This window comes from Anomalospiza imberbis, chromosome 27 (genome assembly GCF_031753505.1).
Source record: "Anomalospiza imberbis isolate Cuckoo-Finch-1a 21T00152 chromosome 27, ASM3175350v1, whole genome shotgun sequence".
NCBI classification, from domain to species: domain Eukaryota; kingdom Metazoa; phylum Chordata; class Aves; order Passeriformes; family Viduidae; genus Anomalospiza; species Anomalospiza imberbis.
Window position 1 is genome coordinate 5,629,309 of NC_089707.1, and position 24,236 is coordinate 5,653,544.

Consider the following 24,236-nt stretch of genomic DNA (forward strand, 5'->3'; position numbering starts at 1 on the left):
GGATCCGGCACAGGGGCTCCTGTCCCACGAAGATGGGCACGGAGTGGCAGGCGCGGGGTGGCAGCGTGTGCGGTGTGAAACCCTGGGGAGTGACAGGCGGTGACCCCCCCCGTGTCCCTCCCGTGTCCCTCGCGTGTCCCTCCCGTGTCCCCCGTGTCCCCCAGCCCCGCACCTGGGTGAGGAAAGGGTGGCCCAGCACCCCCTCCGGGCTGGGCCGTGCCGCGGGGTCGGGGTCCAGCATGTGGGCGATGAGGGCGCGGGCGCGGGGGGACAGCTGGGGGGGCAGCGGGTACCGAGCGCTCCGGATGCGCCGGTACAGCTCCGGCCGGTGGCGAGCCTCGAACGGGGCGTGGCCGGCCAGCGCCGTGTACCTGGGGGGACCGGCCAGGAGCGTCCCTGTCCTCCCTCCAGTGTCCCTGTCCTCCCTCCAGTGTCCCTGTCCTCCCTCCAGTGTCCCCATCCTCCCTCCAGTGTCCCTGTCCTTCGTCTGGCCCCTCTGTCCTCCCTCCAACCTCCATCCTCCTTCCAGCTCCGCTGTCCTCCGTCCATCTCCCCTCTCCCTCCCTCCATCTCCCCTCTCCCTCCCTCCATCTCCCCTCTCCCTCTCTCCACCCCTCTCCCTCCATCTCCCCTCTCCCTCCCTCCACCCCTCTCCCTCCCGGCCCCGCTCACAGGGCGCAGCCCAGGGCCCAGATGTCCGCGGGCACCGCGTGTCCCCTGCGGTCCAGCACCTCCGGAGCCAGGAAGCTGGGTGTCCCACAGAGTGCCCTGAGGAGGGGACAGGAGAGGTGGCCCCCGGGGACACGGGCAGGCTGAAGCCCCCTCCGTGCAGCCCCCCGGCCCCGCTCACCCCCAGCGCCGCCCGGGCGGTGCCGCCCGCTGCGCCAGCCCCAGGTCCCCGATCTTCACCCGCATCCGCTCCGTCACCAAGAAGTTACCTGTGGAGGGAGGGACGCGAGTGGCGTCACCCTCAGGCACCTCGGGGCACCCCCCGGTGCCTCGGGTCACCCCCGGGTCACGCCCGGGTCACCCCCGGGTCCCCACGCACTCAGTTTGAGGTCCCGGTGCACGAGGCCGTGCCCGTGCAGGTACCGCAGCCCCGAGAGCAGCTGCCGCAGGTAGTACCGCACCTCCGGCTCCGTCAGGCGGCCCCGCGCCCGCAGGATGTCGGCGAGGGACTGGCGACAGAGCGACAGCGGCTGGGACAGCCAGGAGGGACTGGGGACAATGAAGGGGGACAGGCGACAGGGGGACCGGGACGGGGGACGGAGTGACAGGGACTGGGACAGAGCAAGGCACCAGGCTGGGCCCGGCCTGAGGGTGCTCAGTTTCGGGGTTCAGGGGCTCAGTTTCGGGGTGCAGAATTTCAGGGTTCAAGGGCTCGGTTTCGGGGTGCGGGAGCTCGCTTTCGGGGTGCAGGTCTCACCCCCCGGCTGCAGAGCTCCAGCAGCAGGTAGAGGTGGCCGCTGTCGGCGAAGTGCCCGTGCAGGCGCACGATGTGCCGGTGGCGCAGGTGACGCTGCAGCTCCCGCTCCCGCTCCACCTGCAGCGACAGGAGCCCGGCAGCCCCGGGGAGACCCTCGGGGACCGGGGACCCCCGGCACGCACCCCGCGGGGTCGGGAACCCACCCGGACACCCGGGGAGGGGCACGGGCGGGGCTGTGGGGCTCTGCGGGGACCCCACGGGCACTGTCCCCTCTCCCCGGGGAGTGTCCCCCCCGGGACTCACGCGGTCCCCGATGCCCGCAGCAGCCAGCCGGGCTCGCGGGATGACCTTCGCCGCGTAGAGCCGGCCGCTGGTCACCTCTGTCACCTGGTAGCAGCGGCCGAAGGTGCCCTGCGAGTGACCCCGTGGGAACGGGCAGCCGGGGGGACACGAGAGGGTCCCGGAGGTTGGGGTGCCCACCCCGGTGCCCTTCCCTGTGGGGCAAGGAGCCCCAGGGGACCGGAGCTGCTGGGGGCTCAGTCCCTGTGCCTCAGTTTCCCCTACCCCAGGGGGGATGGGGTGGGTTCCCCTTGGATCGGGACACCTCGGGGACCCCCCGGGGGGTGCGGGCGTGTGACCCCCCCTGGGTGCCCAGCGGGGAGGGGGCGCTGGGGGGGGCGAGGGGCAGTTCAGGGGATTTACCTCTCCCAGGAGCCGTCCCCGCTTGTAGAGCGTCCCGCTGCCCTCGTCGCGGAGGTACCAGCCGGGGGGGGGCTCAGCCCCTGCGCTCCCCGGGAGCATCCTGCCCGCTCTGCTCGGCACCGGGGACACCCCGAGGGACACCCGCACCCCGGCACTGTAACCCCTTCAGCTCCGGGCTGCGGGTGCCCATGGCGCCCAGGGGTGCTGGGTGCCCCCCCGCACCCAACACCCACCGCTCTGGCCGCCCGAGCCCCCTCAGAAGACCCCGGTCACGAAGCGGAGACCCCCGCGGGGGTCCCGGCCCTCGGGGATGCCCAGCACCGGGGGGTCCCGGATCGGGATCCGACCGCGCAGGGAGGTCCCGGTGCCTTTTCTCCTCCGCCGCTGGGGCTCCGGGGGTCCCGGGGGGCGCTGACGTCGCTTTGCAGCACCCGCGCCCCCCCGGGACGCCACCAGCCACCCCCCGACCGCCGGAGCTCCGGGCCCCCAAGGGTTAACGGCGGCCGGGGAGGGCTGGGCGCACCTTTGGGGCTGGATATTAATAACGCGGCGGGGAGGGACGGGACGCGAACGGGGAGGGTGGGGGGGGGGGAAGCCTCGCCCCCGGCCCCCCCGGAGCTGCGCAGGCGATGCCCGCTCGCCCCGGGTCCCCCCCGCTCCCCGCCGCCGGGACGCCGAGCCGGGACTGAGCCGCCGGGACGCCGCGGACGAGGGGCGGCATGGCCGGGGGGGGCCGTGGGGGCGGCTCGGACCCCCGCGGGGGACCCCACGGTGCTGGGTAAGCTCCTGATTTCTGCTTTAACCCTCGCGGACCCCACCGCCCCGCGCCCCTGCGCTCCCCCGGAGCTCCTGCGGGGAAACTGAGGCACGCGGTGCCCCCCGCGCTGCCAGCGGGGTCTGGGCATCACCCACCCGGCATCTGCCGAGCCTCGGCGGGGTCCGGACGCTCCCAAAGCCCCGGAGCGGCGGCAGCGCGACCCCCCGGCCCTTCCCGTGTCCTGCTGGGGAGACCCAGAGCCGGGGACTGCCGGTGGCCACCCGCGACCCCCCGGTCGCCGTGGGAGCTGCGCGGCGGGAGGGAACCGGCTCGGCCGGGGGATTCCCCGACACAGGGATGGGACCCCGGCACCCCCCGCACCCTCCCGGCACCTCCCACACCCCCGGGCTGGGCGCTTCGGGGTGCTGCAGGATCGGGCGCTGTGGGGCGTGGGGGCCTCCCGCTGCCCCCCACCCTGCTCGCCCCACGGCGGGGCCGGATCCGGATCGGGGAGCGACGCGGAGCCCCGGCGTGCAGGTCTGGTCCTGCCCCGGCAGGCAGCGATCCCGGCCCGGCGCCCGCCGCGGGGCCCTGGGGGCGGCGGGGCCGTCGCCCGTCCCGGGGCTGCGTGGGCACGCGTGGGGGACACGGCGTCCCCCACCCTGCGTCACCACCCTGTGTCACCCCCAGCATCACCCACTGCGTGTCCCCCACCCGCCTGCCCCCGCTGGCGGCACCCGACCCCGCATCCCCTCCCTGGGGACCCTCGCGCTGGGTCTGGGCTCGCCCCCCCTCAGCCCCGTCCCCCTCCCCGGGGTCCCCGGGGGGCTCGGCGGTGGCCACACCTCGGGCGGCGATGCTGGGCTGGGGGACACCCCGGTGCCACCCCCCTGTCCCCGGGGGCGGCGGGCTCAGGGCTCTCTGCTCCGCAGGTCCTGGCGGCCGTGGCGGCTGCTGCTGCTGGCCTGGCTCAGCCTGGTGGGCACGGCACAGGTGAGGGGCCTGGGGGGCAGCTGGGGGGGCTGGGGCACACGGTGGCACCCCCGGGCTCCTTCACCCCCACCCCCAGCGCTGACCATCCCCTTCCTCCTGCAGGACGCAGCCCTGGGGACACCAGCGAGGGTCCCCGAGCCCCCAGCCCCTGCTCGGCCCCAGGGGACCTGGGGGTCCTGGGGAGCCTGGAGCTCCTGCTCCAGCTCGTGTGGGGACGGCGTCGCCCTGCGCAGCCGGAGGTGCCTGCGGTGAGTGGGGGACGGGCCAGCGCAGACGCCCCCGGGTGTCCCCAGCTCCCAAACCCCGTGTGGCACCCAAATCCCACAGCACGGCCTTGCCACCACCTGGTGCGGCCCTGGGCCCGCAGCAGCACCCGGGGCCTGGTGCCTCCACCCTGGGGTGCAGCTCCAAAGGGATGAGGGACGCTGTGGGACATCGGGGTCCCCGCGCCTCTTCTGCTGCCCTGTGGGGACGTGTCACTCTCGGTCCCATGGAGGCTTGGTGGCATCGTGGTCCTGGAGCCTGGGGGGGCCCTGTGGGGCACGGGGGGACACGTGCTGTCACTGTGACCGCAGGACCAGCCAGGAGCAGCCGTGCACGGGGGACCCGCGGCAGTACCGGCTCTGCCAGCTCCAGGTGAGCGCCGGGAGCGCCGCGGCACCGACGTGGCTGTCCCCGGTCCCCATCGCGGCCCCCCGGCTCCATCCCGGTGCTCCCACAGGGCTGCCCCAGCGGCTCCGTGCCCTTCCGGGCCATGCAGTGCTCCCTCTACGACAACCGGCCCGTCCTGGGCACCTCCGCCCGCTACCGCTGGGTGCCCTTCCACGGCGGTGAGTCCCGGGCTGGTGACGGTGACCGGGGGCTCACGGCTGTCCCCGGCGTCACCCCAATCCCTTCCCCCCTGCTCTGGCAGCCCCCAACCTGTGCGACCTCAACTGCCTGGCCGAGGGGCACAACTTCTACTACAGCTTCGGCCGGGTGCTGGACGGCACCCGCTGCGGCCCCGGCTCCCCGGACCTGTGCGTCGGCGGGCGCTGCCTGGTGGGTGCGCGCGGGGCCGGGACCCCCGGGACCCCCCGGGATCCCCAGCCCCGAGCCCCCATGCTGAGGGGGTGTCTGGGCTCCCCACAGAGCGTGGGCTGTGACGGGATCCTGGGCTCGGGCTCACGCCCCGACGCCTGCGGCCACTGCGGCAGCGGCCACGGCTCATGCGTCCTCGTGCACCGGCTGTTCCAGGGCTCGGACCCCTCCTCCGGTGAATGAACCATTGCCCCGGCCCCCTCCATGGGTGAATGCTTTGGCTCTTGGCTCCCCTGTCCTCCTGTCCCCACCCGTGTCCCCACGGCATCGCCTGGGTGCCCCGTTGTCCCATCCCCTCTGCACCTCCCCTGTCCAGAGGGTCGCTGTCTCTGGTCCCTCCCTGTCCCCAGCACGCAGGGACAGGGACTCGGAGCAGCCCCTTCACTTGGGGGGATTCACTCATTGCAGAGGGGTCACTCCTGGGGTGTGGGGGGGTCTGTTATGTCCCCAGGGGTGTCCAGGGTACTGGGGACACCCAGAGTCCCTGTGCCCACATGTCCCTGATTGTCCCAGCACGTGGGGCCCAGCTGGGTCAATGCCTCAGACCCGGGTCCCCCCCGTGCCCCGTCCCCTCCCTCTCTGTCCCCCCGTGGTGGCTCCGGGCCCTGCCCAGGCTCTGCTCTGACCCTTCCCTCCCCACAGGATATTTGGGATATGTGAATGTGACCAAGATCCCGGCCGGGGCCACCCACATCAAGGTGACGGACAAGAGCCGCAACTACCTGGGTAGGATGTGAACTGCCTCCGTCCCAGTCAGTCCCAGTCAGTCCCAGTCAGTCCCAGTCCCTCCCAGCTGGCCCAGGCTGGTGCCAGCTGTGTGTGCGGGCAGGGCAGGGCAGGGCAGGGCAGGGGTGGCCGTGTCACGCCGTGCTCTCCCATGTTTGTCCCATGTTTGTTCCATGCCGTGCCGTGCCGCTCCCTCCCTCGGATGCTGTTTTGAGCATCGCGGGGTCAGTGAACTCGCAAGCGCTCGGGGGCAATTTTCCAGAGGCCGCGGCCGCGTTTTGGGAAGGGCTGAGCTGGACCGTGGCCAGACTGGCCACTGCAGCACCAGGACGGGGACCTCCATCCCCACCCCCCCGTCCCCTTTCCCGTGCAGCTGGAGCCCCTTCCCCCGTCCCAGCTGGGATTTGGGGGCTCGGGGCTGGGTTTGCACACCAGGCTTTGGCTGCGGCTCGGGCCCGCAGCCAAGATCCTACAGGAACGCGGATTCCCGGAGCCCCGAGCACGGCTCCCCGGCCCACGCTGCCCTCCCGCGCCGGGAGAGGCCTCCGGTGGGGACCCGGGCGGGGGTCCCGGGGGCCGTGCGGGGCTCGGTTTGCCGGAGCCGCTCCCTCCCGCAGCGCTGATGGCGAGTGACGGGCGCTACGTCCTCAACGGCGACTGGGCCATCGCCTGGCCGGGACCCTACGAGGCCGCCGGCACCCTCCTGACCTACAGCCGGGCCCCCGACGGCACCGAGAGCCTGGAGGCGCCCGGACCCACCCGCGAGGACCTGCACGTGATGGTGAGGGCAGGGGGACACGGCGCTGGGGACAGCCAGCCCCGCTCCCATCGCCCCTGCCAGCCCGGCTCGTGTCCCCCAGGTGCTGCTGCAGGAGCCCAACCCCGGCATCGAGTACCAGTTCTGGCTGCCCCGCGGGCACCCCCAGCTCGGCCGCGGTGACACGAGCCCCCTGCGGCAGCCGCAGCCCCGGGGGGCCGGCAGCCCCCCGCCCCCGGAGCCCCCGCGCACCCCGGCCCCCGCGCCGCCCCCACAGCCCGGGGGCTTTGCCACGGAGCCACCGCCGAGGAGCCCCCCTGGCCGGAGCCAGGACGGGGCTGCCGCAGGTACATCCTCGGGGGTCCCCACAGCCCCCCCCGCGCCCCTGCTGGGAGCATCCTGGGCTGCCCAGGTGGGGGAATAAGATGCGGACCCTAAAAAGGACCCTAAAACCCCTCGCCAGGGCTCTCAGGAGCCCCGTGTGACCCTCTCTGGGGGCTGGACCCTCAGCCTCCCCTCCCAAGGTTGCATGAAGGGGGTTTGGGGGGTCAGGAGTCCCCTCTGCCCCCTAAATTGCTGCAGCTTTATCCCCTCAGGGCGCTGCGGGAGGTGCCGCCCGCCCAAGGGGCGCTCCCAGCGCATCCTGCACTTCTGCCAGAGCGACTTCGGTGAGCGCCGGGGCGGGAGGGGCTCGGGAGGGTGTCGGGGCCGGGACAGGGCTGGGGACATTGCAGGGACAGTGCCAGGAGCGGGAAGGAGTTCAGGGTGATACTGGGGGCGGTGCTGGGGACGGGAATGTGCTCAGGGCGATGCCAGAGGCAATGCCGGGGATGGAAGGGGGCTCAGAGCCATGCCAGGGATGATGAGAGGAATGGGAAGGGGCCTGGGGTGATGCCAGGGGTGGGAAGGGGCTCATCGCGATGCTGGGGATGGGAAGAGACTTGGGGTGATGCCAGAGGCGATGCCACAGGTGGGAAGGGGCTCAGGGTGCCCCATCCTCCCCCCGGCAGTGTTCCACGGGCGGATCCTGGCGCGGCGCGTGGTGGGGCGGGAGACGCGCTACGAGGTGGAGGTGAAGGCGCGGTACCGGCAGCGCTTCCCGCTGGTGGCCCGCGAGTACCTGTGGGTGCCCAACACCTGCGGGTGCCCCCCGCTGCGCGAGGGCGGCGAGTTCCTGCTGATGGCGCGGCGCCACGTGAACCACGAGCACACCCTGAACCGCATCCTGCTGCAGGACGACGGCTACGCCCGGCCCTGGACGCCCCGCGAGGCCCGGCTGGTGCGGGAGGCGGCCCGGCACTGCCCCCAGCCCCGGCCACCCTGAGCCGCTGCCACCGCCCCGGCACGGGACCCCGAGGGCGAACCGGGTGCTCCTGCCGGGCACCGAACCCTTCCCATGCCCCCTCCCCGCAATGGACCCCCACCCATCTCGCCGTCCTTGGGGTCCGCGTGGCAGCGGGCGGTGGTAATTTATTATTTTTGCAGAAAATAAATTGTTAATCCCCTCACTCGCCGCGTGTCCCTTCCTGGTTGGCGATGGCCCGGGGGGGGTCCTCCCATTTCAGGGGGTCCCCTCTGTGTCCCCATGAGCAGGGGGTCGCCTCCGTGTCCCCGCGCTGAGCCCCCGGAGCAGCTCCCACCGGCAGCGTGTCCCTGTCCCCATGGCCGCGTGCCAGGCTCTGCCTGCCGGGGTCGGGGACCTCCCGCTTATCTCCCTTCCGGCGGAGCCGAGCGTGTCCCCCCCCCGTGCCAGAGCCCCCCCGCCCGTAACCCAACCCTTGGGCTGGTGGCGGCCACCGCGGGGCCCCTGTGGGGACAGGATGTGACCGGGGGCGCTGGGGCACCCCGGGGGCTTCGCCCGCTCGGGGCTCCCTCGGGGTGGGCTCGGAGCTGGTGCCAGGGGAAGCTGAGACCTCCCAGCTCGTGTGGCTGGGGACTGTCCCCAAACTGGGGTCCTGGGGTGCCCCGAGTGGCAGCTGCCAGCCCAGGAGGGTCCTTGTCACATCGGGTGACATCACCACGAGCCAGAAATGAGCCCCGGGACCAGCTGTGGCTCAGTTCTGGGCTCCCCAGCTGGTCCCAGTAAAGTCTGAGTGATTCCAGGTGCTCCGGCGTGATTCGGGCTGCAAAGGTGCCTCCACCCTATAAAAATGCTCCCTCCCACCCCCACCCCGCGGTTAATTTGGGGCTGCTGGTCGGGGGGATTTTGTCCTTAGCAGGGTCCCAGCCATGGCGGGTTTGGGGGCCACCCCACGCACGAAGAAACCCTCCAGGGAGGACCAGGCGCTCTCGAGCCCGAGGGCTGCGGCTCGCGGTCGGGCCAAGAGCCGGCAGAGAGAGGGGGAGCAGGGGGAGCGCGTCCCGCAGGGGTGGGCGCGTGTGCCCCGCTCCCCCACCACGCCCGGGAGGGGGCGGCTGGTGCGGCGGGGCCCCGACGAGAGTCCCGGCCCCGCGTCCGCCCCGCCCGGCCCCGGGCAAAGCGGTGAGCGCGTCCCTGCCCGGGGAAAGCCCTGCGCGGGGCGGGGGGGCTGCCCTGGCTGTGCTGACAGGCCCCCTCTGCCCCACAGACCCTGCGAGACCCCCACCACCGCCCTGCCCCGGGGGCCCCTATTTCTCGGGGCTCCCCGAGGTTGCGCATCAGGACCCTGCTGTCCCTGCGGCCCCCAGCCTGTGAGTGCGAGGGGGGTCCCCATAGCCCCCCGATATGTGGGGGGGCAGTCCAACAGCCCCCCCAGCACCACTGACCCTCTGCCTTCCCCCTCCAGGCCGAGCCCCGGGGCCCTGACCCCTGCGAGGGACGGCCCCCGGAAGGTGCGGAGGCAGCTGCAGCACACCCTGGTCCTGGAGCTGGTGAGCTGGGGGGGGTCGGGGGGGCTCTGCAGCGCCAGGGGCTGGGGGCTGACCCTGTTCCCTGTCCCCAGGACGGGACCCTGCTCTACTCCTCCCTCCTCGCCCGCGGGCAGAAGGATGCCACGGCCACCTTCACCATGGACTTCCAGGCGAGTTCCTACAAGGTGGGTGCCCCGGGGTTGGGACAGCGGCTGTTGAGTCCAGGGGGGCTGGGGAGCTGTGATTTGGGGCTCTGGATGATGTGGCTCTTCACTGCCACCCCATGTGGCCTCTGTGCCAATGTCCCTTGTAGCTGAAGGGGAAGGGGCTCTGAAATCCCACTGGTGAGGGGGCGAGGGATCCTGCTGAGGGCACTGAACCCCCCTTGGGGCTCCCCTTGCTGTCACGATGGGGGTGCTGGAGGTTTCCCGAGATGCTGTTCCCTCCCAGGTCCACGTGAAGCTGCGTCCACACGTGCAGGAGTTCTTGGAGAGCCTTTCCAAGACCTACGAGGTACCCAGAGCCCCCGGGGTGTGTGGGGTGACCCCTGGGGGGTTGGGGGGACTTGAGCAGCCCATGCAGGGACCTTCACCCTCTCTCTGCCAGATCTTCATCTACAGCACTGCAAAGAAGGACTATGCCAAGAAGCTCCTGGAGGTGCTGGACCCCAAGAAGAAGCTGATCAGGTGATGGTGCTGGCGGTGCCCTGCTGGGGACCCCCTGTGTGGCAGGGCGGGGTCCCCACAGCTCTGTCTTCCTGCCAGGCACTGCCTCTCCCAGTCGGATTGTGTCTGCTCCCAGGGCTGCTACTGGAAGGACCTGACCTGCCTGGGCAGGGACCTGGCCAAGGTGGTGGCCCTGGACCACACCATGCAGGGCTTCCCTGCCCAGGTAGGGCAGCGCTGCTCCGGGGGGATTTGCGTGTCCCCGTGCTGGATCCCTGTGCGGGATCCAACCTTCTCCCTGTCCCCCCAGGCTGCCAACTGGATCCTGGTGCCACCGTGGTCTGGGGACCCTCAGGATGAGGAGCTGCTGCGCCTCGTCCCGGTGCTGGGCCAGCTGGGCCAGGCGGTAGGATGTGGGGATGGGGACGGGAAGGGGACGGGCACTCGGGCACTGCCCGCCCCTACCCCGTCTCTCCCTGTGCAGGAGGACGTGCGCCCCGAGATCCAGCGGCAATTCCAGCCCTGCCAGCTGCCCACTGAGGATTAGGCCAGCCTGGAGGAGCAGGATGGGGAATGCCTCGGGGAGAGGCCTGGAGAAGCTGTGCACGGGGGCATCCAGCACCTCACCCTACGGCCCGGGGCCGGACGGTCGTGCCAGGACTCTCCCTTGGTGTTTGCAGGGATCCCAGCTCATCCCTGGGGGCTGGGGGTGCCCCCGAGGAGAGCCGGGGCCTTTGGAGACCAAGCTCCATCCTGGCTCCCTCCTCCCGCTGCTCTGTAAGGTCCAGCCAAGGTTCTCACGGGTCATTAAAAGCTTGGAGAAAGGTCTGGCTCTGCCTGAATTCCCAAAACCCTTCAGCTGAGCAAACACGCTGTGCTAGGGAAGGGGGGAACACAAACCTCCTCCCCGGTGTCCTGGGACAATCCAGGGTCCTGGCATGGGGCCGGTGCCCCCCGGAGGGCCCCGGCTGGCAGCTCTCCCTGTGCCATCCGTGCCCAGAGCCACAGTGCCTCTGCCAGTCCCCGTGGGACAGAGTGGCTGGGGCGCACCCACCCCGGGACCCTTTTTTTTAAGGCCTAAAGCTGCTGGTGAGCAGGAACTGGGGACTCTGGAGGGGTTCTGGGCTGGCCTCGGCTGCCTCTGCTCTGCCGGAAGCCACGTGGGCTCGTGGCCGGGCTCCTGCCGTGGCCACACGGGTGCAGCTGTTTGGGGACATGTCGCATCTCGTCCCTCTGCGCCTGGGAAAGGGCACAGGGCTCCCGGCCCCTCCGGGAATGTCTCTGTCCCCGGGGGTGGGGGAGGCGCCACCAGCCCTGTCCCCTCGCACGGCTGGACAGGCGCGGGACCATCCCGGGCGCTGCTGGGAACGGGAATCACCCTTGGAGAGGGCGGCTGGAAAAGCAACAACCGGTTTATTTCGGAAGGCGGGCACGATCCCTGCTCTGCCCCGGGCTGTCCCTGCAGCCCAGGCTGGTGTCACTCTGTCCTCCTGGCCCGGGGACAGCACGGAGCTCCCGTGCCAGCGCGGAGGACCGTGGGGTACAGCACCGCCAGCAGGACCAGGCTGCTGCAGGCGAGGACAGTGACCAGCAGCAGGTCCCTGCGCAGCCCCGCCGGGCCGGGGGAGCCCTCTGCGGGGTGCTGGCAGGTGCGGGTGATGTGCTGGAAGGTGCGGCCGGAGGGACAGGACGTGCAGTTGTTGGCCGAGGCGCCCTGGCAGGTGTAGCAGGAGGGGTGGCAGCTGGCACAGACACGGGCAGTGTCCCTAGGGGTGGCACTCCGGGCGTGGCCGTAGTAGCGTGGGGGGCAGTAGGACAGGCAGGAGCCGTGGTGGGTGTACAGGGAGCTGCCGCAGTCTGTGGAGAGAGGCTGGGGTGAGACCCTGGGGAGCAGAGCCTTGTCACTGCCCCCCCAAAGCCTCGCCCACCCTCGCAGGCTCCCTGCTCGTCCCTCCTGAGGCACTCGTCGGTGGCGGTGGCTGCGGAGCGCCGGGCTGGCATGTCCTCATCCGTGCCGTGCAGGTGCAGGATGAAGCTGGTCAGCTGGCCTGGGGACGGGAGGGACAGGGGGCTGGAAGCTCTGGGGGTGTCCCCTGCTCCCGGCCCTGTGCTGGCCAGGGAGACCCTCAAACACAGGAGGGCTTGTGGCCAGGAAGGAGAAATCAACAAATTGCCCATCCAAGGAGGGGGAAGGAAGAATGACCAAGCACAGGGTGACCCCAGTAAAAATGGGGTTCCCCCTGCCATGGGGCACCCACCTGTGTTCTGGGCATCCCCCCGTTCTCCAGCTGGAGGGTCCAGATCCCCTTGGGGTTTTCATCCCAGAAATGTGTGGACATGAAGGTCCAGTCCTTGTAGCCGTCCTGGCTGGTGTCGTAGGGGCTAGAGGAGAGCAGAGCTGGGAGTGCCAGCCCAGGGGTGCTGAAGGGTCACCCTGTGCTTGCTCTGAGGGGGCACTCCCACGTGGCAGGGGTGCAGAGGAGTTTTGGGCCCAGTGAGCCCCTTTTTGGGACTCTGCTGGCCCTGGGAGCCCCGGTGCTCCCCTCTGTCCTTACCGCACTGTCACCAGCGTGGACGTGGTCCCCATGGGGCTGCTCAGAGCCACCACCAGGTCCCCCCTGCGGCTGTAGCTCAGGGACAGCTGGACCTGGACGTGCTCCAGGGAGCGGATGCTCTCGGAGCAGGAGGAGACATCCGTGGAGATGGTGAGCCTGGAGCCGATGTCCCTGTCGAGGACAAGCTGCAGGTGAGGGCATTCCCTCCCCTGCCACGGGCATCCTGCCCTCCCCTGTGCTCCAAGCAGAGCCTGTGCAGCACAGATCACTTTTTGGGTCCCCGTGCCTGTGGTGGGCACAGCAAGTCCCCGTGGAAGGCTGGACCTGGGATCACTGTCCCTTACCTGGGGACCTGGATGGCCTGGACAGAGCACTTCTCCTGGGGCCGAGTCCCTGTCCACGTGGAGGCCGCCTGCACCAGCAGCCCCGCGTCCAGCAGCCCGTAGCCGTAGTAGTGGCTCACTGGGACACAGGTGCCACCCCCGAGAGGGGCCCGTGAGCCCTGCGGTGCCACCAGGGGCTGCTGGAAGGTGTTTGAGGGGCCGAGCCCTGCACTCACCCCTGCGCCCGGCGCCGTTCTCAGCCCAGTCCTCTGCCTGCAGGTGAGCGGGTTTGGAGGCCCCGATGATCAGGTGCTGCACGTCACGCCACGTCAGGGCTGGGCTGGAAGCAAGGAGGACGTGGGACAGAGGTCTGGGTTGGTTTTTAATGGGGAGATTTGGCTCTTCTGGGGTGGGTAGAGCAACTGTCTAGGCTCAAGCTGATCCTCCCACCACCTCCTTCGGTGCCAAAATGGGAGCAAAGAGCTCCAGAGGACAACGCTCCTGTCCCATGGCCCTGGGGGGAGGCCACAGCTCTGCACCCCAACCTCCCTGCTGCCCCTCCTCTTTCTCGTCCCTGGTTAGGCACCAGCTCCCCACGGGTAGTGTCCCTCTGTCTCGGTGTCACCTACTTGGCCTCCAGTGCCAGGGCCACCATGCCCGCGGCCAGCGGGGCCGAGGCGGAGGTGCCGGTGTGTTTGTCCGTGCAGCGGTGGTGCAGGTCAGTGGTCACCTGGGGGGACAGGGGGGGTCTCAGGACTGTTTCCAAGAAAGCTGCCTGCAGTTGGTGCCTTCAGTAAATTCTCCTTTCGGGTCCCTTTGAGCTTCTGGGGCTCTACACAGACGCCAAGCTAAGGCGGACTGGGACCAGCCCGGCCCGTGCTGGGATCTGTGTCTGCCCCGGAGCTGCTGCTCTGGCAGAGCTGTTGTGGCACTCACGATCTGCACGGTGCTGGTGGTCCTGCTGCTGTAGGTGGTGGTGAGGATGGCAGGGCAGCTCTCGCTGTAGCGGGGCCGGTGTCCGTCCCCCAGGACGCTGCCCACCGACACCGTGTAGATGCTGTTGGTGTACCCATCGCAGTTGCAGTTGTCGTAGTTGGTGCCACCGTTGCCCGAGGCCCAGATGAAGATGGAGCCGAGCCCACCCCGTCCCTGTTGGAGAGCAGAGGGGGGTGAGCAGGGTGTCCTTGTGTCCCTGTGGCCTGCGAGGCCAGGGCTGGGCTTACTTGGACGACCCCTCTGTGGAAAGCGGCCGCAGCCAGGACTCCGGGCCCGTCCACTGTCCTGCCGTCGTCCTCGGGGCCCCAGCTGGCGCTGTAGATGTGGATGTGCTGGGGCTGCAGGCTCAGGGCCTGGGCCTCCACCATGTCCGTGATGGAGCCGTCCAGCATGCGCACGCCTGAGGGCAGGCACCGGGCAGCCGTGGTGGCCGAGAGCGGCAGCAGCCGGGAGAGGCCGAGGTGGCTCCGAGGGGACAGGAGCCATGCAGGTGCCACAGCGAGGGCAGGGCCTGGGGGCACCTTGCCAGGCCCCCCCATCCCCCCGGAGCTTCAGCAGCTTTCACATGCCCCTGCCCTAAGGAGATCAGGCCCCCTCGGCTCTGTGCCCTTCCCAAAGCTCCTCGTTAAGCCTTTTGTAATTAAGCCCAGGGAGTGCTCCCGGCTCTTAACCCCCTTTGCCACCCTCACTTCCACAGCAGAGCCTGAGCCTGCCCTGCTGGCGTTGGGCTGAGCATCAAAGCCCCGGGAGCAGCGAGCCTGATGTGGGGCAGCACCCACCCTGGCCACCCCTGTGAAGCCCAGAGCAGCCCCACCTGGGCTCCTGCATCCCCACGGGGGGGCTGGAGCTGATTTCCAACTTCCCTCCCAGGGGAGCAACGTCTCACCTCCGATTTTGGCGTTGTAGGCGACGCCGGCACCACAGATTCCGTTGTTGGCCACAGCTGCCACCTCCCCTGCACAGCGTGTCCCGTGCCTGGGGGGACAGAGTGACCCTGAGAGGGGCGGGGGGCCTGGGACAGCCCCAGAGCTGACGCCCCCAGTGTGGGGAGCTGGGCAGAACCCACCAGTTCTTGTCGCTGTCGCCGTATCGGGGCTGGGGATCGGGGTCGTTGCTGTTGAAGTCGTAACTTGCCAGCGGGTCCTGTTACAGAGCGAGGCAGCGGCGTGAGCCGCAGGGCCCGGGCAGGGCTGTGACAGCTCGGCACAGGCGCCTGGCACCGAGCCCGGCGCTGGCACCGCCGGGGGCCCCGGGGGCCAGCGGGGCCCCTTCGTGCCCAGCTGCACTGGGAGCCGGAGCTAAACCGAGTGCTGAGAGGGAAGGGAGCTGGGAAAGGGGCTCAGCCTGGAGAAAAGGAGGAGCAGGGGGCACCTTCTGGCTCTGTACCACTCCCTGACAGGAGGGGACAGTCGCGGGGGTCAGGCCCAGGGGACAACAGGACAGGAGGGAGCAGCCTCAGGCTGTGCCTGGTGTGGGACATCAGCGGGAATTTCCCCATGGAAAGGGTGGTCAGGCCTTGGCAGGGCTGCCCAGGGAGGGCTGGAGTCCCTGGAGGCGTCCACGGAAGGGCTGGAGGTGGCACTCGGTGCTCTGGGCTGGTGAGAAGGTGGGCACAGGTTGGACTCGATGATCCTGAAGCCCTTTTCCAGCCTCGGTGGCTCTGGGGTTGTGCAGAAAGGGCTGAAAGCAGCACAGCTTCGCTGTTTTCCTGGCAGAGCCCAGCGTGCCCCGAGGGTGACCCTCGCTGGCCACGCGGCCCCGGGAGAGGAGCCAGGGCAGCGGTGGCGTTGCACACAGCCAGCACTGCCTTTCCTTCCCCGGGAGGGTTTGCCAGCTGTAGTGGCTTTGCAGCCTGCTGTAATCACACCGCTCTGGGGGCTCCGGTGCGTGTACAAGTTGTAACAGTTCCCCAGTGTGAGATTGCACCGCGGGAGGCTCCAAACCGTGGATCCAGCCCTGGAGGGGCTGAGCTCCCCCCGCACAGTGCCGGGGGTGGGCTGAAGGCATCGACTCCCACCCTCCCTGCAGGAGCCGCTCCCCGGACCCCCCATAGTTACATAGTTGGCAGCCAGGTCGGGATGATCCTTCTCCAGCCCATCATCCAGGACGGTCAGCACCACCCCCAGCCCCGTGTAGCCTCTGCTCCAAGCCGTGAGGATGTTCAGGTCGGGATGGATGTCGTTGTTCTGGAAAACAGATTAAACTTGTCCGTCAGCCGGGGTCACCTCGGAGGAGTCCTGCTGCCTCATCACTGCCGGCATTAGCTTGGTTCATGTCCTGGTGGGGCACTGGGAAGGGCACTGCCAGCGGTCAGGGAGGGATCCTGCCCCTCTGCTCAGCCCTGGAGGCACTTCTGGGGCGCTGTGCCCAGCTCTGGGCTCCTCAGGACATGCAGCTCCCAGGGTGGGTCCAGTGGAGGCTCACAAGGTTGAGGAAGGGATTGGAACATCCTGACAAAATAAAACTGAGGCAGCCGGGGCTGTTGAGCCTGGAGAGGGGCCCTCAGCCCTGGCTGTCCCTGTCTGCTGCCCTGGGAGGGCTCAGGGCACGGCCCAGGCTCGCCCTGGGGACCAGAAATAGCACCAGAGGAAGGGGCAGGGACTGATCCCAGGAATTCCCCTGCACAGGAGGAAGAACAACTTCAGTGTGCGGTGCCCGAGCCCTGAACAGAGACCAGAGGGGCTGTGGGGTCTCCCTCAGTGGGGATATCCCAGAACAATCCAGCCCCAATCCAGTGCCTCTGGGATGGTGCTGAGCAGGGAGGGGGCACTGGGTGCGCCCTCCATCCCGTGACTGGGGTGGGGATGAGGAGGGGAAGCAGCTCGCTCTCACCATGTACCACTGCCTGGGGAACCAGGGGTCCGTGGGCACCACGCCCGTGCCTCTCTTGCAGCGCCTCTTCAGCGCCTGCTGCTCAAACCACAGGACCTGGGCGGGGAGCAGCGCTGTGGGTGCCGGGCCGTGCCTGCCCGCAGCTGTGCCCTGGCTCCCCGTGCCCTCCTCCCTACCTGGGGGTCCCTGGTGAGCCGCATGTGCCACCCCCAGTGCCGGCTCAGGGCTCTCTGCCTGGTGCCGCGGTGGCCGAAGTGATGAAAGGGCTCTCCCTCCATCACCTGCGGGCACAAAGAGCTGCCGTGAGCTTTTCTGGGGGACAGCGGTGCCAGCCCCGCGGGCTGTGGGCGGCAGAAGGGTGGGCTGAACACGAGCTGTGGTGCAGGACAAGCACAAAGTGTCCCTTGGGGACGCAATGGAGTCCTGGGGAGGCGGTGGGGGCCTTGGGGGTCCCTCGCTCGCCCCTGCACGCTCAGAGGCCGTTTGCTCTGAGGGTGGGGGGACGCTGGCACAGAATTCCCAGATTCCCAGGAAGCGTTTGAGGGGAAGTGTTGGATGGGGCGTGGAGCAACCTGGCCTAATGGGAGATGTCCCTGCCCGTGGGACAAGCGAAGGGGACGAACAGTGGTGACACAGGGTGGGTACGAGCAAGAAGGCCGGGCCAGGGGCACACGGGGTGGGCTGGGCCAGCCCTCCCCGCCCAGGCCGCACCTGGCCCAGGTAGAGCAGCCCGTGCCGGCGGGCCAGGGCCCGGGCGTCCCGCGGCCCCGCCGCCACCCGCACGGCCCAGCTGCTCAGGTAGACGCGGGGCTTGGCGGGGCCTGGAGGAGCGGTGGCGGCCACCACGAGCAGCGCGAGCAGCACCGGGAGCGGCGGCAGCGCCGGCGCCGGGCCGGGCCCGGGCCAGGCCGCCATCAGGCCGCGCTGCCATGGCAACGGCGTCGGCCCCGCCCCCCGCACGGCCTCGCCTCATTGGCCCGCCTTGGGGCCCGCCCCGCCTTCTCATTGGCCCCGCCCCTCCGCCTCGTACCGCCCAGCTGCCGCTGGCCCCGCCCCCAGCGGCCGCTCTGACCGGGGCGCGGGGCCGGTGCGGGGCCGGTGCGGGGCCGCCGCCGCCGCTTCCTCTCCGCCATCAGCGCCACCGCTGCCATGGCCTCCGTGCAGCAGCGCCTGCAGCGCCTCCTCTACAGCCCCGGCCCGATCGGCGACCTGATGGGTCGGCTGGAAGCCCGTACCGGCGTCCAACGGCTCTACCTGGCCACAGGTGCGACCGGTTCCGTGGGGCCTCCCCGGTTCTCCCGTTCTGTTCCCTTCTCCCCCGTATCGTGTGGCGCCTTGGCAGCTGCTCACCGTCGCCCTGGGCTCAGCACGGGGGCACGGGGAGGGCAGGCAGGACCGCCCTGGTTTGGGGGTGCTGGGAGGGGGCTGGGGGTGCCGGGGGTGACATCACTGTCACCGCACTGCGCTCGCCTTCCGCAGGCACCAAATCCCGAAATCCTAAAGCTCGCAGGGTCCGGGTGTCAGAGGTGCCAGAGAGACCCTCGAGACCCCTGGCCCTGATGGGGGGGTCCCCGCTCTGGGTGAGCCCCCAAATCGTGGTGGGTCAGATCGGGCACTGGGGATGGGAGCTCGTCCCCGTGTCCCACCGGTGGGACCGCGGGGATCCGGCCTTTAACCGGATCCCTGTTGTTCATTAATGAGGAACCAGCTGGATTCTCCCCGGGGATCCTCCTCCTGGCACGCCGTGCCCCCTCTCCTCTGACCCTCGGCCCTGTGCCCTCTCTGCCCACTTGAACTGGCCTCGTCCACGTGCTCCAATTTGAGATTTCATATCAAACCTCCCGGGGGGCTCGGGGCTGCCCTGTGTGCCCCCAGGCCTTTGGCCTCCAGGTGTGATTTCCTGGCCCTTCAGCTGCAGCAGGGCTGGTGTTCCCGCTCCCGGGGGACAAGTGTCCCTGAAGGAGTGAAGGAGCGCGTGCTGCTGTGCAGGCTGTGTTTGGATGTGGTGCCACCCAGGAGTCTTCCAAGCAAAACAATCCCGGGGGTTTGGTCAGGCTCAGCCGTGATGGACTTTTGGGCTAGAACAAGAGTGGCCACACCAAAAAGGAATGGTTCTGCATTCTGGATCCCCGTCCTGGAAAGGAGAAGCTGTTGCTGAACTAAAATTTCCCGATTTCTCCCCACCATGGCATTTGGAGCAGTCCCTAATTTGTGTTTGAACCTGTGGGCTGGGGTTTGGAGCGACCTCTGGGCAGCACCACCTCCAGCTGCTCCCTCAGCGAAGCCTTTCCTGGGTTTTTGCTGTTACATAAATTTCTCTGGGAGTTTAAATCCTGCGAAATCCCTTCTAAGGCTCTTGGGGAATGAAACCCAGCACTGCCTGGACCTGCCTGCCCTCCTTGGAGGGAGGTTTGGGATCGCTCCAAAGCCACGTTGCTCCTGCCCGTCTCCCAGGAAAGACCCGGAGCTGTGGGTGCCCCGGACCGGGGCCGGAGCTCAGCCCAGGAATGCTGCAGCGAGCAGAGCTGGGATTATCCGCCCTCCAAGCCCGAGCAAGGACTTTAATTCACCAGCACAGTCAGGTTAATTCCCAGCTTTCTCGCTGCTGCTGGAGGAGTTTGTTCCGGTGCTGGGGAGAAGCTGCTGGGCTGCTCAAAGTGCTCCATCCCGAGTATCCCTGAGGTTTTCCTGCCCTCTGAGCCCTGCTGTGAGCGGGGCTCTGCCGTGGCTTCCATCCCAAAAGCTCCCTGTCCCACCTTCCCCAGCCACGCTGTCTCCCAGCGCCGCAGCCGCAGCCTCCTGCGAGCGTGCGGGCGCTGGGCAGGCTCCGGGCCACCGGCTCACATTTAACTGAGCGATCGAACTGAGCAGCGGGGTTGGATTGCCGCTGCCAGGGCAGCCAGCCCTTCCTCTGCCGGCGGCTGCTCGGGCGGGGAGCGCCTGCGGGAGGAGCCGCGCTCCCGGGCGCCTGCTCCGGGAGCAGGGCTCGTCCTTGAGCGGGAGCTCTGGGAATGCCAAGCGGCTCCGGGCCCCGCGCGGGGGAGACGAGCGGAGCCTTGACTTTGGACCATGGGCGTGTTGTCAGCGTCTCCGGTTCCTGCCGCCCTGGCCCCGCTCCAGGAGATGGGGGTGGTAAAGTCCCATCCGAGCCAAGGGAAGGGACGAACGGCGACAGGAGCGGGTCACGGGTCCCTCGGGGAGGAGCACACTCCGCCACGTGCCTCGTTCCCTCGAGCACCTCAGCGACGTGGAACTAATCGGGGGTGGTCGTTACCCCCTGGCACGCGCCCGTTCCTGCTCTGGGTTGAGAATCCCGCTCAGGAGACCGAGCGGGGTCTACCCTGGTGACAGCAGGCTCCAGACCGTCCCCTGTGCCCCGCAGGCTCCGTGGCTTTCCTGGGGCTGTACCTCATGTTCGGCTACGGCGCTTCCCTGCTCTGCAACGTCATCGGCTTCGTCTACCCCGCCTACGTCTCGTAAGTCCCTGTGCCACACCCGGAGAGCGTTCCCTGCCCTTCGCTGAGGGTCTCCCTACTCAGTCAAGAGGCAATTATGGCTGGGAAGCTCTTGAGACCTTCCTGGAAACGCTGGGACCGTGCCAGCCCAGAGCACTGGCTAGTGGGCAGGTTCCCTCCGGGGTGTGGAGGATTTGGGAAGGTGGAGCCCAGCCCAGGCCTGCAGCAGCCGTGTCCTTCCCTCCCCTGTCCTGCCGCAGCATCAAAGCCATCGAGAGCAACAGCAAGGAGGATGACACCACGTGGCTCACGTACTGGGTGGTCTACGGCGTCTTCAGCGTCGCCGAGTTCTTCTCCGACCTTTTCCTCTACTGGTTCCCCTTCTACTACGCCGGGAAGGTAAGGGCTGTGCCGGGCTCCTCCCGACCCGCGGCTGGACAGGAGGAGCTGCGTGTGCTGGGCTCTGCGCGGGAGCAGGGCGGTGGTGGTGATGCCCTTTGGCTCCCTGGAGCAGAGGCTAGATGGTGTTAAAGGAATGAAGCGGGGATTTATTAAAAGGCTTTCGCAGGACCCACCTTGGGCAGTGCAAGAGCCCAGCCGTGGCTACATCCAAGATGGACCCCGGGTCACGGGTTTTCACACTTTCATAAGTTTTGGTCCATTTCCGTATCGGGGTTCATTGTCCAATTCTAGCTGCAGGTGATGCAGTCCCATCCTCCCAGTTTGCTCTCCTCCATTCCCCGCTGTTTGCACTTTTTGGGCCTGAAGCTGCTGCGGTGTCCTTGGTTCTGGGGCTGGAAAAGGACTGTTCTGTGTGCCTGAGCTGTGAGGAGAGCTGCTGACACTTTACATGAATTTCAGAGTTATAATCTCATGCAGTACAGAACCTGGAATATATGAAAGCTGGAACTTAAGGCATCAGAGGGGCTGCACCCAGCTCAGATCCTGGGACCTCCAGTGAGCTCCAGCCTTGGGCACTGGCTGGGGGGCCCTGGAGCAGCTGAGCCCCTCCTGTGCCCGCAGTGCCTGTTCCTGGTGTGGTGCATGGCCCCAGTGCCCTGGAACGGCTCCCAGCTCATCTACCACAGCGTCATCCGGCCCTTCTTCCTCAAGCACCACCAGACCGTGGACAGCATGATGGGTGACATCGGCACCAAGGCCCTGGATGCGGCCTCCACCATCACCCGAGAGGGTAACTCCGGTCCCCTGTCCCTCCCTTCTGCTCCGTGTCCAGCTTTTCCCAGCGCAGGGGCGTGGGCAGCTCGTTAATTACCACCGAGTGATTATTTCCCCGTGCCCATGGGCCCAGCCCCGTGACAGGAGCCCCGGGAGTCACGGTCCCCTCTCTAACCTCTCTCTCCTCTCTGCGCTGCACGGTCCAGTCCTGCAGACTCTGGCCAACAGCAGAGCCCGGCTGGCGGCCGGGGTGGCCCCGCAGCCCAGCCTGCCCGTATGTACCGAGCCGCGGCTCCCGCTGCCGCCGCGCGGGACGGGGACGGGGCCGGGCCGTGCCCGGCGCCCGCCGGGTCCCGTGTCCACCGTGGCACCGCCCGTACCGCTCTGCTCCCGCAAACCGGCCCTTTCTCCCGTGGCGTGGGTAGAGCAGGAGCTTCCCTCCCGCTTCTCCGTAGCCAGACCCGTCCGTGTGTCCATCCGTGTGTCCATCCGTGTGTCCATCCGTGTGTCCATCCCTGTGCCCACGTGCCTCTCAGCGCTGCTGCCGACCTGGGGCTCCCCGCCGGAGCCCGCCGGGGGCGGGGAGGGCAGGGCTGGCTGTCACCGCCGTGCTCAGCGGGACGGGGAGGGAGCGGGACGGTGACGCGGGGCCGGGCAGTGCCCCAGCACACCGGCCACTGCCCCGGGGACGGGCACTGACGCCATCCGTGTCTCCGCAGGCGCCAAAGCATCCCTGAACCTGGCAGAGTTCGTGCAGAAGGCGAAGTAAGAGGGGCACCGGGGCCACTGGTAGCGGCACTACCGCCCCGGTACGGGCATCAGTACCGGCACCAGCGGCCCCAGTACCGGCACCACGCTCCCAGTACTGGTACCGGCAACCCTCGTTCTGGCACCAAAGTCCCCCCTACCGGCACTACAGACGCCGGTACCGGCACCGTGCTCCCAGTACCTGTTAACGGTACCGGCCAGCCCGGGCCGCACCCGGCCGGGATCCCGAGTTTCTCCAGTCCGAGTCTGTTGTGCCCCAGCCCCCCAATAAACCCCGGTGCCCACCAAGCGCCGCTCCCGTCCCGCGTGTTCCGTGACACCGCGCGGCGCCTTTAAGAGCGGCTGGGGGCGGAGCCTTTGGGCAAGGGGCGGGGCTGCCTTGATGACGTGTCCGGGGCGTGGCGGAAGTGCGGCTGGGAGAGAGGGGTCGGTGTGTCGGTCCGTCTGCGGTCCGGGGGGGTCGGTCTGTCCGGTGGGGGGATCGGGGGGCTCTGTCTGTGTGTCCGGGGGGCGGGGGGGGCCGGTTTGTCTGTGCGGGGGTGGGGCTCTGTCTGTCTGTCTGTCTGTGTGTCCGGGGGCGGGGGTGGGGGCAAGGAGGGGTCTGTCCGTCTGTCTGTCCGTCCAAAGGGCGGGGTGGGGGAGTCTGTCAGGCTGGGGGAAGGAGGTCGGTCTGTCTGAGGGGGGCAGCACAGGGGATCTGTGTGTCTGTTTGGGAGGCAGGCAGGTGTCTGTCTGTCTGTCTGTCCGGAGGGGAACGGGGGGGGGGGGTTCTGTTTGTCCAGCCGGGGTTACAGTGAGGGGCCTCTGCGTGCTGCGAGGGGTCCGTCTGTCTGTCCAAAGCGCAGCACAGGGGGTCTGTCCGTCCTGGGGGGCTAGAAAAGGGGAGGTGTCTGTCTGTCTGTCTGTCCGGGGTGGGGGCAGCGCAGCGCCCTCACCTCCCCCCTCCGCAGCCCCTCCCACATGAGCCTCCCCCGGGATGAGCTCCAAGGCCAAGCGGGTGCTGCCCACCCGCCCTGAGCCCCCCAGCGTGGAGCAGATCCTGGCCGACGTGCAGGGCACGCACCCCTCGGACCCCGTGTTCGTCCTCCCCGCCGAGCCCCCCCAGGACCACGGCCCCGCTCCAGGTGAGCCCGCGCTGGGGAGGGGACGGGGCGGCGCGGGGACCCCCCCCCCCAGCCCCGCTGAGCCCCAGCTCTGCCCGCCAGGCTGCCCCGAGCCCGAGGAGCGGGAGCGGCTGTACCGGCAGATCCGCTCCTACGTGGGGATGAACCAGCGGCTGCAGCAATCCCGGGAGCAGCTGCGGGAGCGGCGCCGGGAGCTGCAGAGGGTCGGGGAGGCGCTGGACCGCGGGATCGCGGAGATGAGGCAGAAGGCGTTCTGAGGGGCCGTGGTGGGCGCCTCGGGACACTCCACGCTGTGCTTTCACCTTCCCAAAACCGTTTGCATCGGGAGGATCCGGATTTGCCGGGACAGCCCCAGCTGTGCCACCCCAGTGACCTTTTCCCAGGGAGCACTGGGATCTGCCAGGCCAGCACGGTGGCACCTTCCTGGTGCTGGGATGAAGGCTTGCACCCCTCCTTCTGCCCCTGAACCGGCTGCCATGTCCCCTGTGGGTGGCACGTCCTCTGCTCCCTACGACTTTTCCCTCTGGTACTTCCCCGAGGATGACCACGTCGCCTCCCGCATCGCGGAGCGCCTGAGGGAGGAGGGATTTCGGGGCTTCACCGAGCACCAGGACCAAGTGGCTGGGACATCCGTCATCCTATCGGCCGTGGAGGCCATCGAGGCCAGCCGGGTGGCCATCCTGCTGCTCTCGGCCAAGTCCGTGGGCGACCGCTGGTGCCAGCGCGTGTCCCAGTGGAACCTGTTCCGCAATATCCACCAGCGCGGTCCCAGGGTGGTCCCCGTGTGCGTGGGGGTGACCAGAGCCGAGGTGCCAGCGTTCCTGCAGCACCTCGTCCCGCTGGAATACCAGAACGAGTTCTTCTTCCAGCGGCTGCTGGCCAGCCTGAGGTCCCGCCCAAGGAGCGGGGCCAGGCGGGTCCCGCCCAAGGGCACGAACTGAGGGACAGCCAGGGGGGCTGGGTCGGGGGCCAGCACCGCCCCACGGTGTGAAAAACTGCCGCTTTGCTAATAAAGGTGGTGGGAATGCGTCACCCAGCACTGTGGGCTGTCATAAATCTCATAAACCCCCAA

The 24,236-nt window shown here is 69.0% G+C and overlaps 6 protein-coding genes across 9 annotated transcripts; 4 read left to right on the forward strand and 2 right to left on the reverse strand.

The window, feature by feature from the left end:
- Positions 1 to 662: 662 nt before the first annotated feature.
- Positions 663 to 2,318, reverse strand: LOC137462904 (serine/threonine-protein kinase PLK3-like). The gene is made up of 5 exons (XM_068173737.1): positions 2,276 to 2,318; positions 1,427 to 1,920; positions 1,049 to 1,178; positions 851 to 938; positions 663 to 768 (listed from the first exon to the last, which is right to left on the reverse strand). Exons 1-5 carry the CDS (start codon positions 2,316 to 2,318, stop codon positions 669 to 671), a joined length of 855 nt encoding a protein of 284 aa, XP_068029838.1. The 3' UTR covers positions 663 to 668.
- A 529-nt stretch (positions 2,319 to 2,847) lies between these two features.
- On the forward strand, positions 2,848 to 7,858 carry ADAMTSL5 (ADAMTS like 5). The gene is made up of 12 exons (XM_068173738.1): positions 2,848 to 2,906; positions 3,818 to 3,878; positions 3,981 to 4,126; positions 4,454 to 4,514; positions 4,600 to 4,708; positions 4,792 to 4,919; positions 5,010 to 5,133; positions 5,601 to 5,684; positions 6,302 to 6,465; positions 6,545 to 6,788; positions 7,038 to 7,109; positions 7,452 to 7,858. Exons 1-12 carry the CDS (start codon positions 2,848 to 2,850, stop codon positions 7,763 to 7,765), a joined length of 1,566 nt encoding a protein of 521 aa, XP_068029839.1. The 3' UTR covers positions 7,766 to 7,858.
- Positions 7,859 to 8,670: 812 nt separating this feature from the next.
- LOC137462906 (CTD small phosphatase-like protein 2-A) lies at positions 8,671 to 10,821 on the forward strand. Its single transcript, XM_068173739.1, has 9 exons — positions 8,671 to 8,677; positions 8,922 to 9,111; positions 9,207 to 9,291; positions 9,363 to 9,455; positions 9,721 to 9,783; positions 9,877 to 9,956; positions 10,035 to 10,161; positions 10,246 to 10,341; positions 10,420 to 10,821. The coding sequence occupies exons 1-9, from the start codon at positions 8,671 to 8,673 to the stop codon at positions 10,480 to 10,482; spliced, it is 804 nt and encodes a 267-aa protein (XP_068029840.1). The 3' UTR covers positions 10,483 to 10,821.
- A 542-nt stretch (positions 10,822 to 11,363) lies between these two features.
- On the reverse strand, positions 11,364 to 17,584 carry PCSK4 (proprotein convertase subtilisin/kexin type 4). Its single transcript, XM_068173836.1, is given in 16 exon segments — positions 11,364 to 11,792; positions 11,864 to 11,983; positions 12,194 to 12,214; positions 12,217 to 12,317; positions 12,491 to 12,661; positions 12,835 to 12,952; positions 13,050 to 13,153; positions 13,443 to 13,543; positions 13,750 to 13,962; positions 14,037 to 14,209; positions 14,696 to 14,784; positions 14,876 to 14,952; positions 15,867 to 15,995; positions 16,642 to 16,737; positions 16,818 to 16,922; positions 17,353 to 17,584. Coding segments are annotated over 16 exon segments (2,202 nt in total). The 5' UTR covers positions 17,557 to 17,584; the 3' UTR covers positions 11,364 to 11,412.
- A 164-nt stretch (positions 17,585 to 17,748) lies between these two features.
- REEP6 (receptor accessory protein 6) lies at positions 17,749 to 22,107 on the forward strand. 2 transcript variants are annotated; one of them, XM_068174305.1, is made up of 6 exons: positions 17,749 to 17,905; positions 20,024 to 20,117; positions 20,357 to 20,495; positions 21,120 to 21,288; positions 21,479 to 21,546; positions 21,992 to 22,088. In XM_068174305.1, the coding sequence occupies exons 1-6, from the start codon at positions 17,791 to 17,793 to the stop codon at positions 22,007 to 22,009; spliced, it is 603 nt and encodes a 200-aa protein (XP_068030406.1). In that variant the 5' UTR covers positions 17,749 to 17,790; the 3' UTR covers positions 22,010 to 22,088. The 2 variants fall into 2 exon arrangements, with proteins under 2 accessions (XP_068030406.1, XP_068030407.1); XM_068174306.1 differs by lacking the exon at positions 21,479 to 21,546 and having other exon boundaries at positions 21,992 to 22,107.
- A 283-nt stretch (positions 22,108 to 22,390) lies between these two features.
- C27H19orf25 (chromosome 27 C19orf25 homolog) lies at positions 22,391 to 24,236 on the forward strand. Of its 3 annotated transcripts, none has more exons than XM_068174307.1 (3): positions 22,391 to 22,512; positions 22,991 to 23,164; positions 23,246 to 24,236. In XM_068174307.1, exons 2-3 carry the CDS (start codon positions 23,017 to 23,019, stop codon positions 23,419 to 23,421), a joined length of 324 nt encoding a protein of 107 aa, XP_068030408.1. In that variant the 5' UTR covers positions 22,391 to 22,512; positions 22,991 to 23,016; the 3' UTR covers positions 23,422 to 24,236. The 3 variants fall into 3 exon arrangements, with proteins under 3 accessions (XP_068030408.1, XP_068030409.1, XP_068030410.1); XM_068174308.1 differs by having other exon boundaries at positions 22,418 to 22,499; XM_068174309.1 differs by having other exon boundaries at positions 22,458 to 22,478.